Below are 22,067 nucleotides of genomic sequence, written 5' to 3'. Positions count from 1 at the left end.
ACGCCGTACTGATCCGTTTCTCGTTGTCGGCATTCTGTTTGAATGTGACCCGGTAGATGGCAATAGTGACACAAGCAGGGTTCCTTTTGTGGACAGTTTTGCGCAATATGCTCAGTGCTTTCACATGTAAAGCATTTTTTTTGTTCACGGATCGGTTTGTTAGTGCATTTGTAAGACGGGTGATCTTTCTCGTTGCAGTGAAAACAATGTGTTCTATTGTTATTAGCGAATATTCGCACGTTGAACCCGCCCTATTGACGTCCGCATTGGGATAGTTGGAACGCACCCGACAATATCGAGATACCTGGTACCATTTTCAATGTTTGTATCGCGAATGTTTCCTCTTCGAATGCTCCCTGAAACCACCTGTCCGTATTTGGACATATATGTCGCTATGGCGTCATCCCCAAGTTCATAAGGGGCGTCCTTTAATGTAACATTTGTCACCATTCTCTCTACTTCAAAAATGTTCACGGGTTGGTTTTTTATTTCTGTGCCGTTAACCAGCAAAATTCATTTGGTGTCACTGTTATGACATGTTATTACACACCTGTCCTCGGCTATCTGTATGGCGTTTATTTTATCTTTTATTTTCATTTTATCTAGACCATTCAATACATCTTCATGTGAAATCCCTTGTAGAAACCTGATGATGGAAACTTAATAATTCACTTTTATATACGGGTCTGTGCGAACGCGGCACCACCCTCATCTGTCCTTAGTGCATGTGAACTTAAAATGGAATTTGTTCTGATGAATTTAATTATTTGAAAACCGCCGTTTTAATCTATGTACTTATCAATCATGGAGAAAGTAGAATCTTATATCATATCCAGATGTCCATCATCAGATGTTCACTCTATCGACTGCAAAACACTACCGAGAAGGAAATTTCTAATTCACATCGATTAAATGAAAGGCCATCGGGTTATTTTGTTGGAATGGTTGGTACGTACATTTTAACAGGGATTTGATTTGGTTTTATTTATTTTGTTTATCGTCCTTTTAACAGCTTAAGTCATTTAAGGACGATCTCCCGTGTGTGCGACATGCATGCGTGTGGTGAGTGCGTATGAACGTTTTTGGATGCTACGATATTTTCGTGTTAAGTCTCCTTGTGATAGGCCGGAACATTTGCCAGTCTATAGTGCTACCTCACTGAGGCATACTTCTGAAGACACCCAGCAGGACACCCGACCCGGTCACATTATACTGACAACGGGCGAACCAGTCGTCTCACTCCAAATTTGGTGAGCGACAAGCAAGAGTAGCAACATTATAACGGGGGGGGGGGGGGGGGGGGGGGGGGGGGGGGGGGGGGGGGGGATTGTAAAATGTGGGAAACATTCTCTGAGTCTTACGAAAATAAGAGAAAACCAAGCTTTATTCTGCACTGTAGTGTAATACCTTCCTGTTCTGTTTCAAGTATGTCTACGTTTAACCCAAAATTGACTGGGCTTCAATTATAGGTCATACTAATATTCTAGGAAATTATTATATTGAAACATATTTTGTCAAAAATAAGTACAAAAGGTTTTACATTATTTACATATGTGCTTTTTTCTAAAGACATCCAATACTTTTTCGGAAAAAACGGGGCCTCCAAAAAACATACACTTCAGGCATGCATCCCGCACTTAATAACCGTCCTTAAATTAACAATACACACTAAACAAAATGAAGTTGCCACATCCGTCACTATTAATATCAATCACACATTAACAGTTGAAGTTATATTTGAAATTAATTTGTTCATACCACATGTTAAAGTTATTACACGTTTCATGACTATTTAAAACTCAAAGTTCTACAAAATATTCAAACATTTAAAAACGATGAAAAAGTAATGAATCGCCTCGAATGGATAAATTAAATCCTCTTTTTTCAGAGAAACGACCGAAGCAGTAGTACACCACTAGTTAATAAACATCTCACTAAAAACAAGAAATTACAGGATGATTGTAAAGCATCTTTCACATTATTCAAATATAACTTTTCTGGAACAGGATAGAACCATAGTATATGCTATCAAAATATGCAGTGCCTGACTGCAAGTCTTAGGCTGGAAGGTTGATTCTTCTATTGGTACCGGATATGAAATTCTTAAGAGAAAACCACATTAAAATTGAGTTAATTTTGAAATGTAAATTTTAATATCTTGATAAGCTTTAAATTTAAAGTGATGGCTTTTGGTTAATAGCCAAGTATGGAAATCGTGCTACCCAGAAATATAAACAAATAAGATATAGAATAAAGATCAGGGGGAGATAACTCAATGTTATCTCCTCCACCCCCTAATTTCTGGTCTTTTTGTAAAAAAATGAAGAAAAATAGGCCGAACGAGAAAAAACATTAGGAGTAGAGCCATTATTTAGATAAAAGAGTCGAAACACAGACACAGAACACGGAACCGGGCAAGTGACAACAAAAAATAACCAGATATATCACCAAACACTGAACTGGGGTAGTGACAACAGAACAACCAAACACATCACCGAATACCGAATCGGGGTAGTGACAACAGAACAACCAGACACACACTCACACATTGAACCGGGGTAGTGCCAGCAGTACAACCAGCATACCACCGTACCACGATATATACCGATACCATTGAAATATAGAATGTATGTCCGTATCTGTCCGGTCTATGGTCCTCCTTGTAACACTACACGTGTCATATTTTCATCATCAATCCCCCCTGAATCTCAATTTCTCTCTAAATTCTGCTACAATGCCTCCAAGATGAGAATCCCGTCCGAAAATGTGCTTGTCGGTCCCAACATCTGGTTTCCAGGGACGCTAGATGGCACAAAATGTCATATGCGGTAGCTCGCTATAGAGACCAACCAACCAATTGTTTTCCCATAGACTTTAGTGTTAACGTTTTGGATTATTTCATTCAAATTCTTGAATTGAATATGACGATTATGGTTTATAACAAAAGTTTAGGGTCTGATATAACACCTAATCAAAAAAAAAAGTTGGGTCCTTCAGCTCAAATTTCCTCCAGGGTAGCCATTTTGAAAATAGGTGAATTTCGCAGTAAAAATTCTCAAAAATCTTAAATGTTTACCTGTTTACTATTATTACGTGAACTTTTGGGAAAAAAACCAATCGGACTTAAGAAATTTATATCAACATTTCTTATTGATAGTTACCTATCAGGCTACATATCTATTTTCTCACTTCATAACATACTGGCCAATCAGTGGCTGCCAGACATTTTATCCTTGGCTCAACGTTCTATACACAGGGGCTGTTTCAAAAATATATATTTTCAATTGGTTGGTTGTTCCCTAAAGAGGTTTGACATAGACTGTTTAGAGTTTTAAAGTCCTCGAAACAGCCAGGATCATATGGAGAGGGATGGAAAGGAGACACCAACATCGGAAAATAAAGTAAAGAAAGACAACAATGAGAAAAGAAAGGTGATATTAAAGATCCTAAGCGTTGCAATGGAACTATATTGGTCTGTTCAATATCGTCTTAATAGACATTTCTAATATCGAGGAAAGTTACGCTGACAACTGCACTTGCGCTTACAAGTACATATTACGGGACCATCTCCAAACTTTACTAATTCAGTTTTAATTATTTTTTGCCATCGATATATCATCAAGACGAATCAGGCTCGATATGTCAGCAAGATACTGAATGAATATTCATCCATATCATCAAAAAACAGATCCAGTCCGATATCATTTCGACAATGCATATACCATGTTTGATGAATAGCTTGGTTTTGATGAATTTATCCCTGCAGGTAGGGCGTAAGAATTGAACCTGTTGCCCCCATGACACGATCGTAATAGGCGACTCAATTTGGGATCCTATCTTTTCTCTTCATTCCGAACAGCTTTCTTCTTCCTAATGTATCCCTTGACAATGCCTCATTTTTGGCCTTTAGTTCAGCGTTCGCCGCTGCGAGGAAGGCTTTGAATTCCGTCCCCTAGCCGAGACATACCAGTCTTTAAAAATGGTAGTTACTCCTATTCCTGCTTAGCGCTCAACATATTAGGAGTGGGGACGACTGGTTCGTCCTTTGTAAGTATAATGTGACCGAGTGGGGCGTCCTGCTGGGTGTTTTCGGCAGTAAGCGTCAGTGAGGTAGCAATATAAATCGGCAAAAGTTCCGGCCTATTACAAGGAGACTTAACACAAACATACCGCAGTCTCCCAAAACACTACTTTGCCACACGCATGCATTCAGCACGGACGGGAGGCCGTCCTTTAAGGACCTTAGCTGGACGTTAAACAAAATAAGGATGGATAGTATTGCAATAGCAATACAAAGTCCCCTGCCTGACCTAGGAGTGCACCTGTTCATTTCCCATTTTTTTAACTGTTATACTGAACATGTATACGAAGTTTCGTTAAAATCGGATAAGTACTTTAGGAGGAGTTGCCCGGACAAGCCTCAACCAATGAGGAGCTGGCAGCCATTTTGAAAATGTTTTTTTGGAAAAAAAATAATAACGGGTGCACAACTACATCTTATACTGATAATGTATACCAAGTTTCGTTAAAATTGGAGTAGTACTTTAGGAGGAGTTGCCCGGACAAGCCTCAACCAATGAGGAGCCGGCAGCCATTTTGAAAAATGTTTTTCTTTTGATAAAAAAAATAACGGGTGCACAACTACATCTTATACTGATAATGTAAACCAAGTTTCGTTAAAATCGGAGTAGTACTTTAGGAGGAGTTGCCCGGACAAGCCTCAACCAATGAAAAGCCGGCGGCCATTTTGAAAAATGTTTTTTTTTCGAAAAAAAATGTGGGATGCACAACTACATGTTAAACTGATAAGGCATACCAAGTTTCATTAAAATCGGAGTAGTACTTTAAGAGGAGTTATCCGGACAAGCCTCAACCAATGAGAAGCCGGCGGCCATTTTGAAAAATGTTTTTTCGAAAAAAACAATGTGGGATGCACAACTGCATGTTATTCTGATAATGTATACCAAGTTTCATTAAAATCAGAGTAGTACTTTAGGAGGAGTTATCCGGACAAGCCTCAACCAATGAGAAGCCGGCGGCCATTTTGAAAAATGTTTTTTCGAAAAAAAAAATGTGGGATGCACAACTGCATGTTATTCTGATAATGTATACCAAGTTTCATTAAAATCAGAGTAGTACTTTAGGAGGAGTTAACCGGACAAGCCTCAACCAATGAGAAGCCGGCGGCCATTTTGAAAAATGTTTTTTCGAAAAAAAAAATGTGGGATGCACAACTGCATGTTATACTGATAAGGCGTACCAAGTTTCGTTAAAATCGGAGAAGTACTTTAGGAGGAGTTGCCCGGACAAGCCTCAACCAATGAGAAGCCGGCGGCCATTTTGAAAAATGTTTTTTTCAAAAAAAAATTGGGATGCACAACTACATGTTATACTGATAAGGCATACCAAGTTTCATTAAAATCCGAGTAGTACTTTAAGAGGAGTTGTCCGGACAAGCCTCAACCAATGAGAAGCCGGCGGCCATTTTGAAAAATGTTTTTCCGAAAAAACAAATGTGGGATGCACAACTACATGTTATACTGAACATGTATACCAAGTTTCGTTAAAATCGGAGTAGTACTTTAGGAGGAGTTGCCCGGACAAGCCTCAACCAATGAGGAGCTGGCAGCCATTTTGAAAAATGTTTTTTCGAAAAAAAAAAATGGGATGCACAACTACATGTTATACTGATAAGGCATACCAAGTTTCATTAAAATCGGGAGTAGTAATTTAAGAGGAGTTGTCCGGACAAGCCTCAACCAATGAGAAGCCGGCGGCCATTTTGAAAAATGTTTTTTCGAAAAAAAAATGTGGGATGCACAACTACATGTTATACTGATCATGTATACCAAGTTTTGTTAAAATCGGAGTAGTACTTTAGAAGGAGTTGTCCGGACAACTGTTGCATGACAGACAGACAGACGGACGGACAGACGGACGGGCGGACAGACAGACGGACGGAGGGTAAAATTAAAGTCCCCCCGTTTTTCAAACGGCAGGGGACTAATAAACCAAACCAAACCAATTTTTTTAAAGCCCGCCTTTTTAATTACCACCACCTAAAGATGCAGTTCAATAGGAGGGATATCCGTCGCTTTGGTCAGCAAAGGAAGTTATTTTATAGTAAATAAACTAAATTTCTCTCCTTCGGTTCCTCCCCAAGCCCTACCATGTGTAGTTTTTTTTAATCCTCATCACATAGCTGAATAAGGTTACATTCCAAACAGATTAAATTGTTGACGGACGACGGACGCCACGGTATGGCAGAAGCTCACATATTTGTCCTTCGGACCAGGTGAGGTAATAATATAAAGTAAAAAAGGTCTCGAATGAAATAATGATAGTTTGCTTCATCAATGCTGATGACTTAGTAAGAAATCCCAACTCACAGCCGTCAATTAAAAATTCAAATTTTGAATATGATTATCATTTTGTGATTTTTTAGAAAGAAAAAAAATCGTTCTTTCTCATTGTATTTAGTAAACAATATATATAATTGTTTACCTCCGACTGTTGTACATTACAATTATTTAATAGTCCTCTAAGCCCACACACCTTTGCTAGAAGTAATATGCATTTGGCATATAAATTATTCTGACTTATTTTACAGATTATGTTAATAGCAGGTCAGGAGTTTGATGCCACCTCTTCTTACCTCTTTTCACAGAGACACGTATCAAAAGATCAGTACAGTCAAACCTGTGTTAACGGGCACCTCTATATAGCGGGCACCTGTCTATAACGGGCACTTTCAATTCCCCCCGTCAAGTTTTACTCTTTATTGAACCTCTATATAGCGGGACCTGCTCAACGCGGGCAGCGGGCACCTTATTCTCAGCAAAAATATAAACAAACTTGTTTATAACGGGCACAAAAGTCGAGGCTAATTTCCCCTTGGAAAATCAGTAGACCATAATATCTTGATCAATGGTACTGTAAAAACATCGCCATTCACCGAGACACAGGTAAGCTCTGGAAGTCAATCGAGCGTGTCTGTATGTTTGTTGAATAGGTACATATAAATACATATGTACTAACCGTGATTGTGGCATATAAGTCTGTATATATTGTCCCGAGGCAGTGTGTTTGCGGGTGAAAACCCACAAAAGGTATTTTCAGTGGTCTTTTTATTGATTACATCTCCGACTGCAGAGCACACTTCCTAACGCAATGGCGACTGTGACGCGGCCTTCACCTTCATCTTGAAGCGAGTAATTATTTGATAAATGATTTGTCTGAATAAACGTATGCATGTTGTGTGTTTTTAAGTTTTATTCAGTAATTAAAAGTTACAGTAGGAATCTGATAGTATTTGATACATAAATATAGTTTGAGACAAATAAAACAAATCCCACGGGATCCGGATATGTATTTAATAACATAGTGTACGTGATCTTGGTATCACAGTTCACATTAACTGATATAGATTCTCTGGCGAAGTAATATTTATCTAATTTTTTTTTACTTTGTATTTCATTAATTTTGATAAATTAGCTGTTGTTTTTTTAATTGCCTACTGGATGAAATTCATTGAAAAATGCACGCATAGAGGGAACAAGGTGTTTACCACGCAGGTAACATTTTTATATTTTTTTTGCAGAAATATTGCACGATATATTATTTTTTTAAATTGTAGCAATGATATTATTAAGTAAAAATAAAGAAACAACCTCACTATTTTCTTACAGTCCATACATTTGTCCATTGCAGGGTTTGGTTTGGTTTGTTTTATTTTGTTTAACGTCCTATTAACAGCTAAGGTTTGGTTTGGTTTATTTTGTTTAACGTCCTATTAACAGCTAAGGTCATTTAAGGACGGCCTTTCGTGCGTGCGACATGCATGCGTGTGGTGAGTGCGTATGTGTTTTGGAAGGCTGCGGTATGTTCGTGTTAAGTCTCCTTGTGATAGGCCGGAACTTTTGCCGATTTATATTGCTACTAAACTGAGACTTACTGCCGAAGATAACCAGTTGCACACCCCACCCGGTCACAATATACTGACAACGGGCGAACCAGTCGTCCCACTCATTGTATGCTGAGCGCTAAGCAGGAGCAACAACTACAATTTTTAAAGACTCGGGTATGTCTCCGCCAGGGGACAGAACCTAAAGCCTTCCTCAGGTAACACACTACAGTAGGACAGCCGGGCCATGGGCGATTTTTGTTTGTTAAGGAAATAACTCCTGTATTATGATATGCATAAAAATGAAAAAAAATGAATGTACACTATAATTGGTATATTCAATATGACGTAGTACATACAGGCTTCACATTTGTTGAATCAAAAATTAATAAATTGGTTCCGGATTTTAAATTTCCGGATTTTCCGAAAGTGTGTTTACACTGTTCAATCAGTGATATCACCTATTCGAATAGGTGATATCACCAATTCATTTTTCAATCAAGTGATATCACCTATTCGAATAGGTGATATCACGTAATGAATTGAATAGGTGATATCACCAATTGGAATAGGTGATATCACTTAAAAATATTCTTAAGTGATATCACCTATTCGAATAGGTGATATCACCCATTCGAATAGTTGATATCACTTATAAAATTCTTAAGTGATATCACTTATTCGAAGTGGTGATATCACCTATTCGAATGAGTGATATCATCTATTCGTTTCATTAAGTGATATTCGATTTGGTGATATCACCTATTCGAATTGGTGATATCACCTATTCGAATTGGTGATATCACCTATTCGTTTCATTAAGTGATTGTCCTTCAGAATTTACAATCACGAGATCCAAAGAATATGCTCATACAAAACCTTGTTTTACGAATTTCTCGTATCTTAGAAAAATGCAAAATAACATTACTTTGGATTCCGAGCCATGTCGGAATTAAAGGCAACGAACTTGTTTACCGCCAAGCAAAACATGCTCTAAATCTGCAACAAACAAATATTAAAATACCATATACAGATTTCAAACCTGTAATTAGTTCTGCCATTCAGAGTGAATGACAGCAACGCTGGTCTCTCGAGACGAGCAACAAACTTTTTAATGTACAGCCAAAACTTAAAACATCAAAACCAAGCCGGAAGGATCGTAGAGAGGAAAAAGTTATCTCTCGGCTCCGTACCGGGCACACATATCCTACTCATTCGTTCCTTTTGAAACGAGAGGATCCACCGGTGTGTTATGCATGTGATGCTCAATTCACAGTGGAGCATTTTTTAATAGAATGTTCCGATTTCAAGCACATTCGTGATAAGTACTTTCGAGTCCCGGATATGAAAACCCTTTTCAGTTCCGTGGATTCGAAAACAATATTTAGCTACTTGAAAGAAATCGATCTATTTTATAGACTTTGATGTCTTTTACGTTACTGTCTTTGACGTTCTATTTATATAACAAAGTTCACATAATCTATTCGTACATATATATATTTTACCATTTTTAACCAACTTTTTTATCATAATGATCTAAATATACAATACGGATGCTTTTAAAAATGACAAATTTTATCTGATTTTAACTTTAAAAATAAAACATGTTAGTATATTGTTTGGCCCTAAATGACCCTAGTTGTCGATGGGCCGTAAAACATAAACGAACAAACAAATGTTAAAGATGAAAGCACTGTTGGATTTTTAGCCCACCATCATCAGATGGTGGGCTATTCAAATCGCCCTGCGTCCGTGGTCCGTGGTCCGTCCCTCCGTCCGTCCGTAAACAATTCTTGTTATCGCTAATCCTCAGAAACTACTGAAGGGATCTATCTCAAATTTCATATGTAGGCTCCCCTTGGTGCCTAGTTATGCATATTGAATTTTGAGACCAATCGGAAAACAACATGGCCGACAGGCAGCCATCTTGGATTTTGACAATTGAAGTTTGTTATCGCTATTTCTGATAAAGTACTGAAGGGATCTTTCTCAAATTTCATATGTAGGCTCCCCTTGGTGCCTTGTTATGCATATTGCATTTTGAGACCAATCGGAAAACAACATGGCCGACAGGCATCCATCTTGGATTTTGACAATTGAAGTTTGTTGTCGCTATTTCTGATAACGTACTGAAGGGATCTTTCTCAAATTTGATATGTAGGCTCCCCTTGGTGCCTAGTTATGCATATTGCATTTTGAGACGAATCGGAAAACAACATGGCCGACAGGCAGCCATCTTGGATTTTGACAATTGAAGTTTGTTATCGCTATTTCTGATAAAGTACTGAAGGGATCTTTCTCAAATTTCATATGTAGATACCCCTTTGTGCCTTGTTATGCATATTGCATTTTGAGACTAATCGGAAAACAACATGGCCGACAGGCAGCCATCTTGGATTTTGACAATTGAAGTTTGTTATCGCTATTTATCAGAAATTGCTGAAGGGATCTTTCTGAAATTTCATTTGTAGGTTGCCCTCTGTGCCTAGTTATGCATATTGGATTTTGAGACCAGTCAGAAAACAACCTGCCCAACAGGCAGCCATCTTAAATTTTGACAATTGAAGTTTGTTATCGCTATTTTACATAAGGTACTGAAGGGATCTTTCTCAAATTTCATATGTAGGTTCCGCTTGGTCCCTGGTGTTGCATTTTGGGACCAATCCGAAAACAACAGACAGCCATTATCGCTAAATCTTAAATTTTATATATAGGTTCTCCTTGTTTGAAAAGTACTAGAGGACTGTTTCTGAATTAACACAGATTAGTAAGACTTAGAAGAAGGGAAAAGTAGAGAAAAGATCAATCTGACATGGAACCTATAAAGATCATTCAATGGTGGGCGCCAAGATCCCTCTGGGATCTCTTGTTAATTATATGGAGTATGGTGTAAATCGTGATGAATCGTAAACTCAGATTAGTTACACCTCGGATAATATTAATATCGTTTGAAATTATCTGTCTTACCGTACAACTGTGATTAGTTGAACTGTTCAACTCAGATTAGTATTAGATGTGAGTAGACATTTCTATACGCCCCCTTAACTCGTTGAAGTTCGTATCTATGTGTTGGAGGCGATGTTAGAAATACCTAATAGGAAGTTGACCAAGAATAATCCTAAGAACGGGCAAACCAGTCTCACAGATCGAAAACAGGTGAGTACTATCTACTATTTTTTAAGGCATGTTTTTATTGTTTTTACAAGGGGATTGAAACCAACGAGTTCCATGGAGGGCCGAACGTTACAATAAAGGCAAACATTGAGGCCTGTCAAGAAAGACAAAGTGAACAAGCTGTTCAGAATAAAAATATCCCTAATTTAGTCGCTTCTCAGCAATTTAAAATCTTACCGCAGGTACGAGTTTTTGCATGCATATCAGAGGAATTCGTCATGCGCATACATTACGAGCTGTCGATATAAAACAACTGGTTTTGCCTGTATTTGCCACAGAGCATTATCATGGCGTGTCATGTGATGGCTGTTTATCTTTTAGCGGCAATCGCTGGTGTCTTTGTCAGCTCATCGACGGCTATTACGTAAGTAAAGGAGAATGAAAAAGCGAGGGGCAGGTGTGTACAAATATGTTTAGTATTGTTACTTCTTTGTAGTATTTATTCAATAACAAAATAAATAAATGATTATTTTAGTTTTTTAATCTTGCTCAGAAATTATATACCTGTCATTTTGACGATTGTCAGTTTACTTCATGATCAGATGTAGATGCGTTTTTCTGAACAACATTTTGAAAGTTTGGGCATGCCTTCTTTTTCATGCTTAAGTATTTAAACTGAAACGGAGGTCTTCATAATATCTTTTGGAATTTGAAACGAAAAGAAATAATGACTTAGTTAAATTTCAAAATTGGGCAGAAACAGGGCTGGTGAAATTCAACCCTCTGAAAACGGAAGCTTTACCTATTTCAAATAATGAGCATGGAATAGATATAAGCTTTAATAATGTGGATGTAGAATTTGTTGATAACCATAAACTCCTAGGAGTTACTTTAGATACAAATTGTAGATGGTCCACTCATGTTGACATTTGTAAAAAGGTATCAAAATAGGTAAGTATCCTGCGAAAGCTCAAATATCATTTAAAAGTCAACCTTTAATTAAAATGTACAAGTCTTATATTCTGCCATTATTTGAATACTGTTGCGAGGTTTGGGACGGGTGTGTTCTCGGTGATGCAGGCAAATTGGAAAAACTTAACTTAGAAATAGCAGGAATAGTTACTGGATTACCATCTTTTGCTAGCGGACTCGTTATATTCCAGAAGTGGTTTAGAACCACTTGCTACTCGTCGTACTAGGAGAAAACTGCAACTTTTCTATAAAGCCACAAATCACCTAACACCAAGCTATTTATCCGCTCTACTGTCTTCTTTAGTATCTGAAAACTCTCACTATAACCTCCGATACACTAATAACTACTCTTTACCAAATTTCCGACTTCATTTGACCAATATTCCGTTTTTCCCGGCTACTATTCGACTTTGGAACCAATTAGATTTAGAAACTAGGCAAAGTAACTGATACTTAGCTTTTAAAAAGTCTATCACTAATTTTTCAAAAGAACCTTATCATTACTCTGTTGGAAATAGAAAGTCTAATATATTGCATGCCAGGTTAAGAAATAGTTGTAGTACTTGAAAAAATGACTTTTTCCGATCTCATCTGATTGATTATAGTCACTGTCAATGTGGTCATCCTATTAAGGATACATATCATTTCTTCGTCTGTAATAATTATGTTGAACAAATAATCGAATTGTACCGGAATCTTAACAATTTCATACCGCTAGATCTGCAGGTGTTACTGTATGGAAGCAGTGATTTATCTATAGAGGATCAATCTAAAATCTAGATGGTCATTCTCACTACGTTACATGAACATCTAACAACATCCCATAAGGGGTCACGTCAGGGTGACCTTTTGGTTTAGCCAACCAAATGACTACTTCCAGAATCTCGGAAGTGAATTTTTATGTCCGAATTAGCATGACTAGAGTGCAAGGCTTGTATAATCTGTCAATTTGTTTCAAGTCAGTTCATCCCATAAAGCATATAGCTATATAATTTGCCGAAATGTTTTGCTTCGATGATATCGACAAAATACCAATTCGCCCTGAAAGTGAAATACACACCTCAGAGGTCATCAGAACGTGACTCCTTATGGGATGTTGTTAGATGTTCATGTAACGAAGTGAACATGACCATCTAGATTTTAATTAGATTGATAGAGGATAATGCTACAATATGCAAAAACACCCAGAAATACATTCTTGATTCATATAGATTTTAATTACCCTTATCTCTCTATATATATCTGTGTAAATTAATGTATGTTTATCATATCTATTCCGATGCCGATGGCAAAAGAAAATCGAATTTCCAGGAGGCATAGGAAGCGAACGGAGAGAGCTAACAATATCTTCATCCATTTTTATTTAACTCTCTCTCTCTCAAATATGTAAATATATGTCATCTTGTAAAAATAAATTATATAGGGAAAGGACTTAATATAAGTTTGATAACTTGTGCCCAATTCCCATGTATATATTAAGATACAATAAAATATGTTTAAATCAAAATAATATCTGATATACTTACTTTTGATAGGTTTTGAACTAGAGTTAACAAAACATTAGCCTCGTTTTGAATGAACAGTTCTGATTACATTTAAATATTTTATGCAATTTATTATTTTTAAATGACTTAACGTTGGTTAAGTTATGTTACATTGAAGATATTTACACCTGCCTGTTATGATAATCTCTTCCATACAATCAAACTTGTATGGAAACAACACGTATGCAAAGAGAAGTACAAGCTCTTTTCTACATGTATACGGTTAAAAGATGTCACAAAACGTAAGAAAAATTGCAGATCATATATACAATTTGTTTAGTAAGTGTTATTATTCCAGGTAACAGAATCTAGTCCAGAGATCACACAATTTAATTACAATCTAGATGGTCATTCTCACTACGTTACGTAGAGTAACGTAGTGAGAATGAACATATATATATTTTAATTAGATTGGATATCACATTTAAGAGTTTTTTAAGATATCTATTTCAAACGTCAATACGATTTCGGCAACATATTTGATATTTTGGCTAAACAAACAGTTGAATGTTGTTTGGCTAAGTATTATTGAACGTTCTATCTGCAGCTAAAGTAATTAGAATAATATTCTTATCCACCGAGTACATGAAGTACTAACAGTTAAAGATAATTAAAATGAATTGCCTATTAACTAGACTCATTATTCGATTGATCAGTTTGTTATTTTTTAAATTTAATTCAGGCAACCGACAAGCGGCTTGTTTTTTGAAAAATGTCCAACAGGTACCATTCCGGCCAGTTCTGTATTTAACCCTGCCGTAGGAAAGCTCCAGCTATCTTGTCGAGCGGCGCCTATGCCCGAAGAAAAATGTGAGTGAAAATATAGTTAGTAATGCATTCCCGCATGTGAAAATACATGTATGTTTCTTTTACACTGTCAAGTAGTTAGAATATATAGCAATACCTTTGCAGTAATTTTCCATTATTTCCTTTAACTCTATCAATTTTCTTTGGCAAGAATTTATATTTATAATCGACTATAATTTGCAATAAACTATGTTTTTTTTGATTTATTCGTTATATTATACATTACATTCTAGCAATTGGTCGTGTTACGATCCGCAAAAAAATAAAAATAAAATAAAATAAAATCTGCTTCAGCAAATTTATTTTTACTGTTCCAAACACATGGTATTTATAGAAACCTATGACAAGTGTAGAGAAAAAACATAATATATAAGAAACATGTGTATACAACAAAACCAGCCACCTTCTTTCAACAATGACGTAACAAACACAGTTGCTACGTAACACTCATGACCTTTGACTTTTGAAAATGCATCATTTTGTTGTCATCTACATCGCTCCATTGACTTATATAAAGGTTTGATGTTGGTAATACTTTACTTCTAACACATATACGTGTACAAGCTTTGAATTGATTGTGTTTCTTCAATAAATGCTGACATATTTATGTAAAAGCTTTAAAATGATTGTATTTTCTAAAATATACGCGGACATAATCATGTAAACGCTTTAAAATGACTGTTTCTTCAATATATGCTGATATAATCATGTAAACGCTTTAAAATGACTGTTTCTTCAATATATGCTGACATAATCATGTAAACGCTTTAAAATGTTCTTGTTTCTACAATAGGTGAAACCAATCCAACACCACGGTGTTCTCCCAATTTTTCGTTTAGGGGCTTAAACCGACAAGGAGCGATCTGCTGTAAACTGAAAGGTGAGTCACCGGAAAAGCAGTAACATATACAATACTAGAAATTGTTGGCTAACAATTTGACGGGCTTTTCACACTTTTGACAAAATTGATAGAGTATTTACTTTGATGACCTTGAATGTAGATTTCCATGATCACGTTCAGATCTACACTGATGGCTCAAAACATGGAGAAAAGGTCTCCGCAGCATGCTACACCGATCACCATTGCTCTTCAATCCGTTTACCAGACAATGCCTCTATTTTCTCGGCGGAAGCATGTGCCATCGATTTGGCCCTCGACCATATTGATGAACAACGCATTAGAAAGGCAATCATTTGTTTCGACTCTCTATCTGTCCTTCAAAATTTACAATTCCGAGATCAATAAAATATACTCATACACATCCTTGTTTATCGAATATCTCGTATCTTAAAAAAATGCAAAATAACATTACTTTGGATTCCGAACCATGTCGGAATTAAAGGCAACGAACTTGTTTACCGCCAAGCAAAACAAGCTCTAAATCTACAAGAAATATCAAAATACTATATACAGATTTCAAACTTTAATTATTTCTGCCATCCAGAGTAAATGACAGCAACACTGGTCTCGCAAAACTTGCAACAAACTTTTAAAAGTACAACCGAAACTCCGATTTCAAGCACATTCGTGATCAATACTTTCGAGACCCGGATATGAAAAACCTTTTCAGTTCCGTGGATTCGAAAACAATATTTAGCTACTTGAAAAAAATCGATCTATTTTTAAGACAGTCTTTTACGTTACTCTCTTTGACGCTCTATTTATATCACAAAGTTCAGATGATCTATTCGTACATATATAAATTTTACCATTTTAACCATATTTAGCTCACCTGCCTGTAGGGCTAGTGAGCTTATGCCGCGGCGTCCGTCGTCCGTCCGTTGTTCGACTGACTGTCCGGCGTAAACTTTTCCATTTCAACAACTTCTTCTCAATAACCAAAAGGCACAAAGACCTAATATTGGGACTGTAGCATTCTTGGGTGAAGGGCCACCAAGTTTGGTCAAATGAATAAAGTTGACCTTCATTCAAGGTCACAGGGGTCAAAAAGGCTAAAATCTTTAAACAACTTCTTCTCAATAACCAAGAGTCCCAGGGAGTTAATATTGGGTCTGTGACCTGCTGGGGTGAAGTGCTACCAAGTGTGTTCAAATGAAAGACCTTAACCTTCATTCAAGGTCACAGGGGTCAAGAAGGCTAAAACCTTTAAACGACTTCTTCTCAATAACCGAGAGTCCCAGGGAGTTGCTATATTGGGTCTGTAACATGCTGGGATAAAGGGCTATCAAGTTTTTTCAAAGGAATTACCTTGACCGTCATTCAAGGTCACAGGGATCAAGTAGACTGAAATCTTTAAACGACTTCCCAATAACCAAGAGTACCAGGGAGTTGATGTTTGGTCTGTAGCATGCTGGGGTGAAGTGCTACCAAGTTTGTTCAAATGAATGACCTTTACTTTCATTCAATGTCATAGGGATCGAATAGGCTGAAATTTTTTAACGACTTCTTCACAATAACCAAGAGTCCTAGGGAGTTGATGTTGGGTCTGTAGCATGCTGGGATGAAGCGATACCAAGTTTGTTCATACGAATGACCTTGATTTTCATTTAAGGTCACATAGTTAAAAAATGCTAAAATCTTTAAACAGCTTATGCTCAATTACCAAGAGTCCCAGGGGGTTGATATTGAGTTGGTAGCATGCTGGGGTGAAAGGCTACCAAGTTTGTGCAAATAAATGATCTTGACTTTCATTCAAGGTCACAGGGGACAAAAGGTCTAAAACCTTTAAATGACTTCTTAATAACCAATAGTCCCAGAGACCTAATATTTGGCCTGAGGCATGTAGGGTTACAGGGCTCCCAAGTTTGTTCAAATCAATGACCTTGCCCTTCATTCAAGGTCACAGGAGTCAAAAAGTCTAAAATCTTTAAACGACTTCTTCTCAATAACCAAAAGTCCCGGGGAGGTGATATTGGGTCTGTTGCATGGTGGGGCGAAGGGCTACCAAGTTTGTTCAAATGAATGACCCTGACTCACATTCAAGGTCACGTCGGTCAAGTATGTTTAAACCTTCAAATGACTTCTGAATAGCCAAAGTGCCGAGACATTATATTGGCCCTGTAGTATAATTTCACAACTGCAGGATCCATATATGAAAAGATCACTGCATTGCAGGTAAGAAATTCGGGCCCATTGGACACTTGTTTTTTTTATCATAATGATATATATATACAATACGAATGCTTTTAAAAATGACAAATTGTATCTGATTTAAACTTTAAAAATAAAAAAAACCCGATAGTATATTGTTTGGCCCTAAATGACCCTAGTTGTCAATGGGCCGTAAAACATAAACAAACAAACAAACCCTGAATGTAGGTCAAGGTCATTCACTTAAACAAGATTGTAAGACCTTCATTCCTGCATGCTACAGACCCAACATCAACTCCCTAGAACTCCTAAAGTACGCTTAATTGCAAAACTAACTCATAATGGAAGGCCTTAAAAAACCCCAGAAAGTACATTCTTTCACTTTTGTTGTCTGAACAACATATAGCATAGGCTCATATGGACTAAACCCGATAATGACCAGGTAGTATATGAAGTCATATTAACTTATTTAAGTAATTGGTCAGATTTATAAAGGACTTAGGTAAAGAGGCAAAAATGGTCTTTGTAACCTAGATTTTTACCTGTTAGTTAGTTAGATAGATAGATAAAGTGTTAACGGTAAATAGTCCATTGCACACGATGCACTTAGGCTGGTCATCACGCTTCAATCAGTAGGACTACGTTATTTATTGATGGCCCATCCTAAGACGAGCAAGAACAACCTCGTCTCGTCGATTGTCCCTGTAGCAAGAACATACACCGAAATTTCCTTTGATTTAGTAAAGTTTATTGTCCATTCATGTTGCCACTTTAATAATAAAAACTTAATTGTAAACGGCTTACAATCGTTAAAATGATGTTTAAAATCAGTTGGTGGAAGTGCTAATGCCGTTTTTGTAGCGCGATCTGTTTTTTCATTGCCAGGTATTCCGGTATTTCCAGGAACCTAGCAAAAATATAATATGACAATTTATGGCGAGGCTATCCATTTTTTTTTTGGAATAGAGATGTTATTTAGATTTATGTTACTAACTCTCTAAGACAGATAAAGGGTAAGAATAGATCATTGTTCTCTTTAAGATGTTAGTTTTAACTTGTTAGCGAGTAAGGCAGATAGCGTGGGCTTCTGCATAGAATATCGAAGCGTCATTCGGAAGACGGCATGCCAAGTAGCTGCTGCTACCTAATGATCGTTCTTTGAACCATAAGTGTAGAATGATTGGAAGCCACTGTATTTTGACTGTAGGTCTAAAACTGACAAACGAAAGATATGAAGGCCAGTATTAGATTAAATTGTGTCGTGAAGAGAGCGGTCAATATTCGGAACTTTTAAAGACCACGAAGGGATTTCTATTGTACAAAAGGATGAGATTGAGTCGATATTCATTACAAGACAGCCGTATTCCAACTGCGGAATGCATTTTGGTATATTTTGAAATAAATCCTTAGTATTTGTATAAATATACAAGGGAATAGACAGGGTTTGAGAGGTCAGATTTTAATTGAAGGGCGTATTGTGAAGTTATTGTGACGATTATACAGTGATGGTTCGTTTGCCTCTACATAGAGACTCGCAGATGGTGTTGTTTTGAAGGCTCCGATACGATTTTCTAGCAAAACTACAGACAATGGAATCGCAGTCATATTATGATAGAATAAGCGCTTTATAAAGTCTCAACATAACTTTCCTATCAGCACCAAAGTCGATATTAAGTGGTTATATAATCTTTCTGATCAAATTTAAGTTCACAGTTAGAAATAACGGTTCATCATCAGTACCCTGGCTGTGTTTGTATGTTCTCTAGGAATAATCAGGTAATAAAGTTAATTTCTATACAATTATGCTATGATTTGTCAACTTCTGTACTAAGTTTTATTATTGTTAGATAGTATAGTAGTTCGTGTTAAGCATTTTTATTGATGTCGGTTGTAAAATATTACTGTGAAAAATAAAATTCTCGCAGTAAAATTCAAAGAAAATTCTCGATTAACTCTTATACAAGCGTTATATCAGGGTTTGTTCTCGACCCCAATTAAATCATTATAACGATACTCAACTAATTTACTGATAAACCAATTAAGTATTGTATTTGTTACAGGTATTGCTACGACAGATTGTTTCAGACCTAAGGTGCTGTTTTCGAACAGAATTGGGTTTGAAATACCAATCCCAAAAGGCTTCGCAGCGGTTGGTAGATTCAGCTACGGGTAAGATAGCATACTGTGAAATAAGAAGTTCCCCAAAAACGTTGACATTTAAAAACGATAGGATTTTTCATTTTAGCATATCATATTATACTTATACAGAATATGGTAGCACACTACAGTAGGACAGCCTGGCCATGGGCAATTCTCCTGTATTATGATATGCATAATTTAAAAAAAAATACGTTATAATTGGTATATTCAGTATGAAGTAAGGCATACAGTCTTCGCTTTTGTTAAAACAAAAATAATAAATTGGTTCCTTGATTTTTAATTTCTTGATTTTCCGAAACTGTGTTTACACAGGAAATTTAGTTTTGCCTACAGTGAAAAATGGAAGCCCACAGAAAAGGTAAGATAGCAGGAAAACTTAGTTTAAAACATGTGTCAAAACAAGATTAATCTTGTCTTTGGGATAGAGATATTTAATTTCAAATAGGTTTCAGAAAAAAAAAAAAATGTGTTGAGGATTGTGTCATTTTGGGTCAAATATCATAATATTTTGCAATTTTTGAGCATTATTTAAGCTGTTACCATGGTATTTACAACCCTAAAAAAATCACAGAAAATATAGATTTACATATCCTTCAAAGCTGTATAAAAAATGTAAATGTTGTACAGATTACAAATATTTATACTTTATTAGAGGCAATCTAATTAAAATCTAGATGGTCATTCTCACTACGGTTCATATAACGTAGTGAACATGACCACCTAAATTCTAATTAGATTGTATTAGAGGTAATATACATTGTAGGATTAACTGGCAATGTTTACATTTCTAAATCATGTGCCATATTTTTCAGAATTGGGCATTTTTACTCTACACTGCTAACTTATAATTGTTGAAAAATGTCATTTAAAAAAATGTGCTTAACCATGCTTGATCAAGCTTCATTTTCTTTCATAATTGCTCAAAAATACACAAAAACAATTTAAAACTTGTTAAACATCTAGCTTATCATCTAATTTGAATAAAGGGAGGTAACTCGCTAATCCGCCCATGTTAAGAGTGGGTTCATTAAGCATAATTGTTTTATAACAAACTAAAAATAACTTATTAGGTATCTCACAATCCATATAGACTGAATTCTGGTGTATTTTACCTGATCAATTTCCCCGTATCCATGGAACCCATTACAGTTAGTGTTATTTATTTTAATTATTTGGTGAAACATTATTTTCAGTTGATTTATACAATGATAAGCACGTAATTTCAATGGATTGAGTGTACGGTTGATGATACAATATTGTCAATTATTGTCATTGCCTTAGGTAAAGCAGAAAAAATAGCATTTTCCGCATAAAATGAGATCAGCCGACAATTTCATATGATCATTATTACATATCTGAATTACCAGGGTGGAAACAAATTACTGTGATATCATAGGCATGACATTTTAAAATCTTTGGTTATTCATTATGACACCATTGAGTATTTATGACGCCATATATACCATATGATGACGTCATATATACTGATGGCGTAATGGTAACTATGACGTCATATAACAAGGCTAAATTTGATATTTGTATAGTATTTTTGCTTGATTACATGCGCAGAGGTTCAAAGTACCACATTCAACTCAAAACACAACTTTATTCAAGAGATATACAGAAGTATGGGAGTTTTCATTTTCAAAATTCCCTTATTACTGGATTGGGAGAAAAGGTTGTCAAAATACACCTCTCGGGGAAATCAGCAGTTCTCGGTGACTCTTAAAGATATGTTATTGGTATAATTGGGACTTGCGGCACAGGAGTTGGTGTCATGTATCAACTGAAGTAAGGAATTGTGTCTTGTATCTATAGATTTGGTTTTGACATACACTCTAAACTACCTTAAGGACTTATTTCAGAAAGGTCTGATATCTCAAGCTATATTGACGGATTGCTGCTGTGTTTTGTAAAATCATTTCTTCTTTTTCAGATCGTGCAAAGCAGATCCAACCGTGTTCATGCTCGAGATTTGCAAATTAACACCAGAAATGCCCTACAGCAACACATACCATTGGATTTAGTTAAACATTCATCAATATTTTTGGCAAATAACATTCGTACCCGTATAGCATTGTCATGTTGCACACAAACCTCTTTGATTAACAGTGTTTTTGTGGGATATTGCAGTGCTTAGACTTGCCTGTTGCTTATGCTGGTTAGTCACTATCGGGAGGGAATGCATGTGTTTAAGATCATGTTCTATCGGGTAATGTATAATAAATGTTATTTTGAAATAACACTTCTTGTTCTGTGTTACATGAAGAATACATCCATTTTATCTTTCTGATACAAAATGATCAGCTACTGCCGTTGTTTTTTTACTTGATAATGACTCGTCAAATCACCCTATGACCCTGCATGGTTGCGAGAACATCAAATTATGTTCCAAATATGTATTTGTTTGATTATAAAGAGCTTTACGTTCTAGAACCAGTCATTCTCTCATCTCAATGAGGTTTTGAGAAGCTTTCCTTTATAGATCAAGATTGCAACTAAGCCGGTGAAAGGA

At 36.3% G+C, this 22,067-nt stretch overlaps 1 protein-coding gene across 1 annotated transcript; it reads left to right on the top strand.

The window, feature by feature from the left end:
* Positions 1-11,339: 11,339 nt before the first annotated feature.
* On the top strand, positions 11,340-21,797 carry LOC117315521. The gene is made up of 5 exons (XM_033869752.1): positions 11,340-11,441; positions 14,216-14,343; positions 15,134-15,220; positions 19,453-19,561; positions 21,489-21,797. The coding sequence occupies exons 1-5, from the start codon at positions 11,365-11,367 to the stop codon at positions 21,577-21,579; spliced, it is 492 nt and encodes a 163-aa protein (XP_033725643.1). The 5' UTR covers positions 11,340-11,364; the 3' UTR covers positions 21,580-21,797.
* Positions 21,798-22,067: the final 270 nt, after the last annotated feature.

The sequence above is a fragment of the Pecten maximus genome, chromosome 17, assembly GCF_902652985.1.
Source record: "Pecten maximus chromosome 17, xPecMax1.1, whole genome shotgun sequence".
NCBI lineage: Eukaryota > Metazoa > Mollusca > Bivalvia > Pectinida > Pectinidae > Pecten > Pecten maximus.
This window is presented reverse-complemented; position numbering and strand designations above follow the sequence as displayed.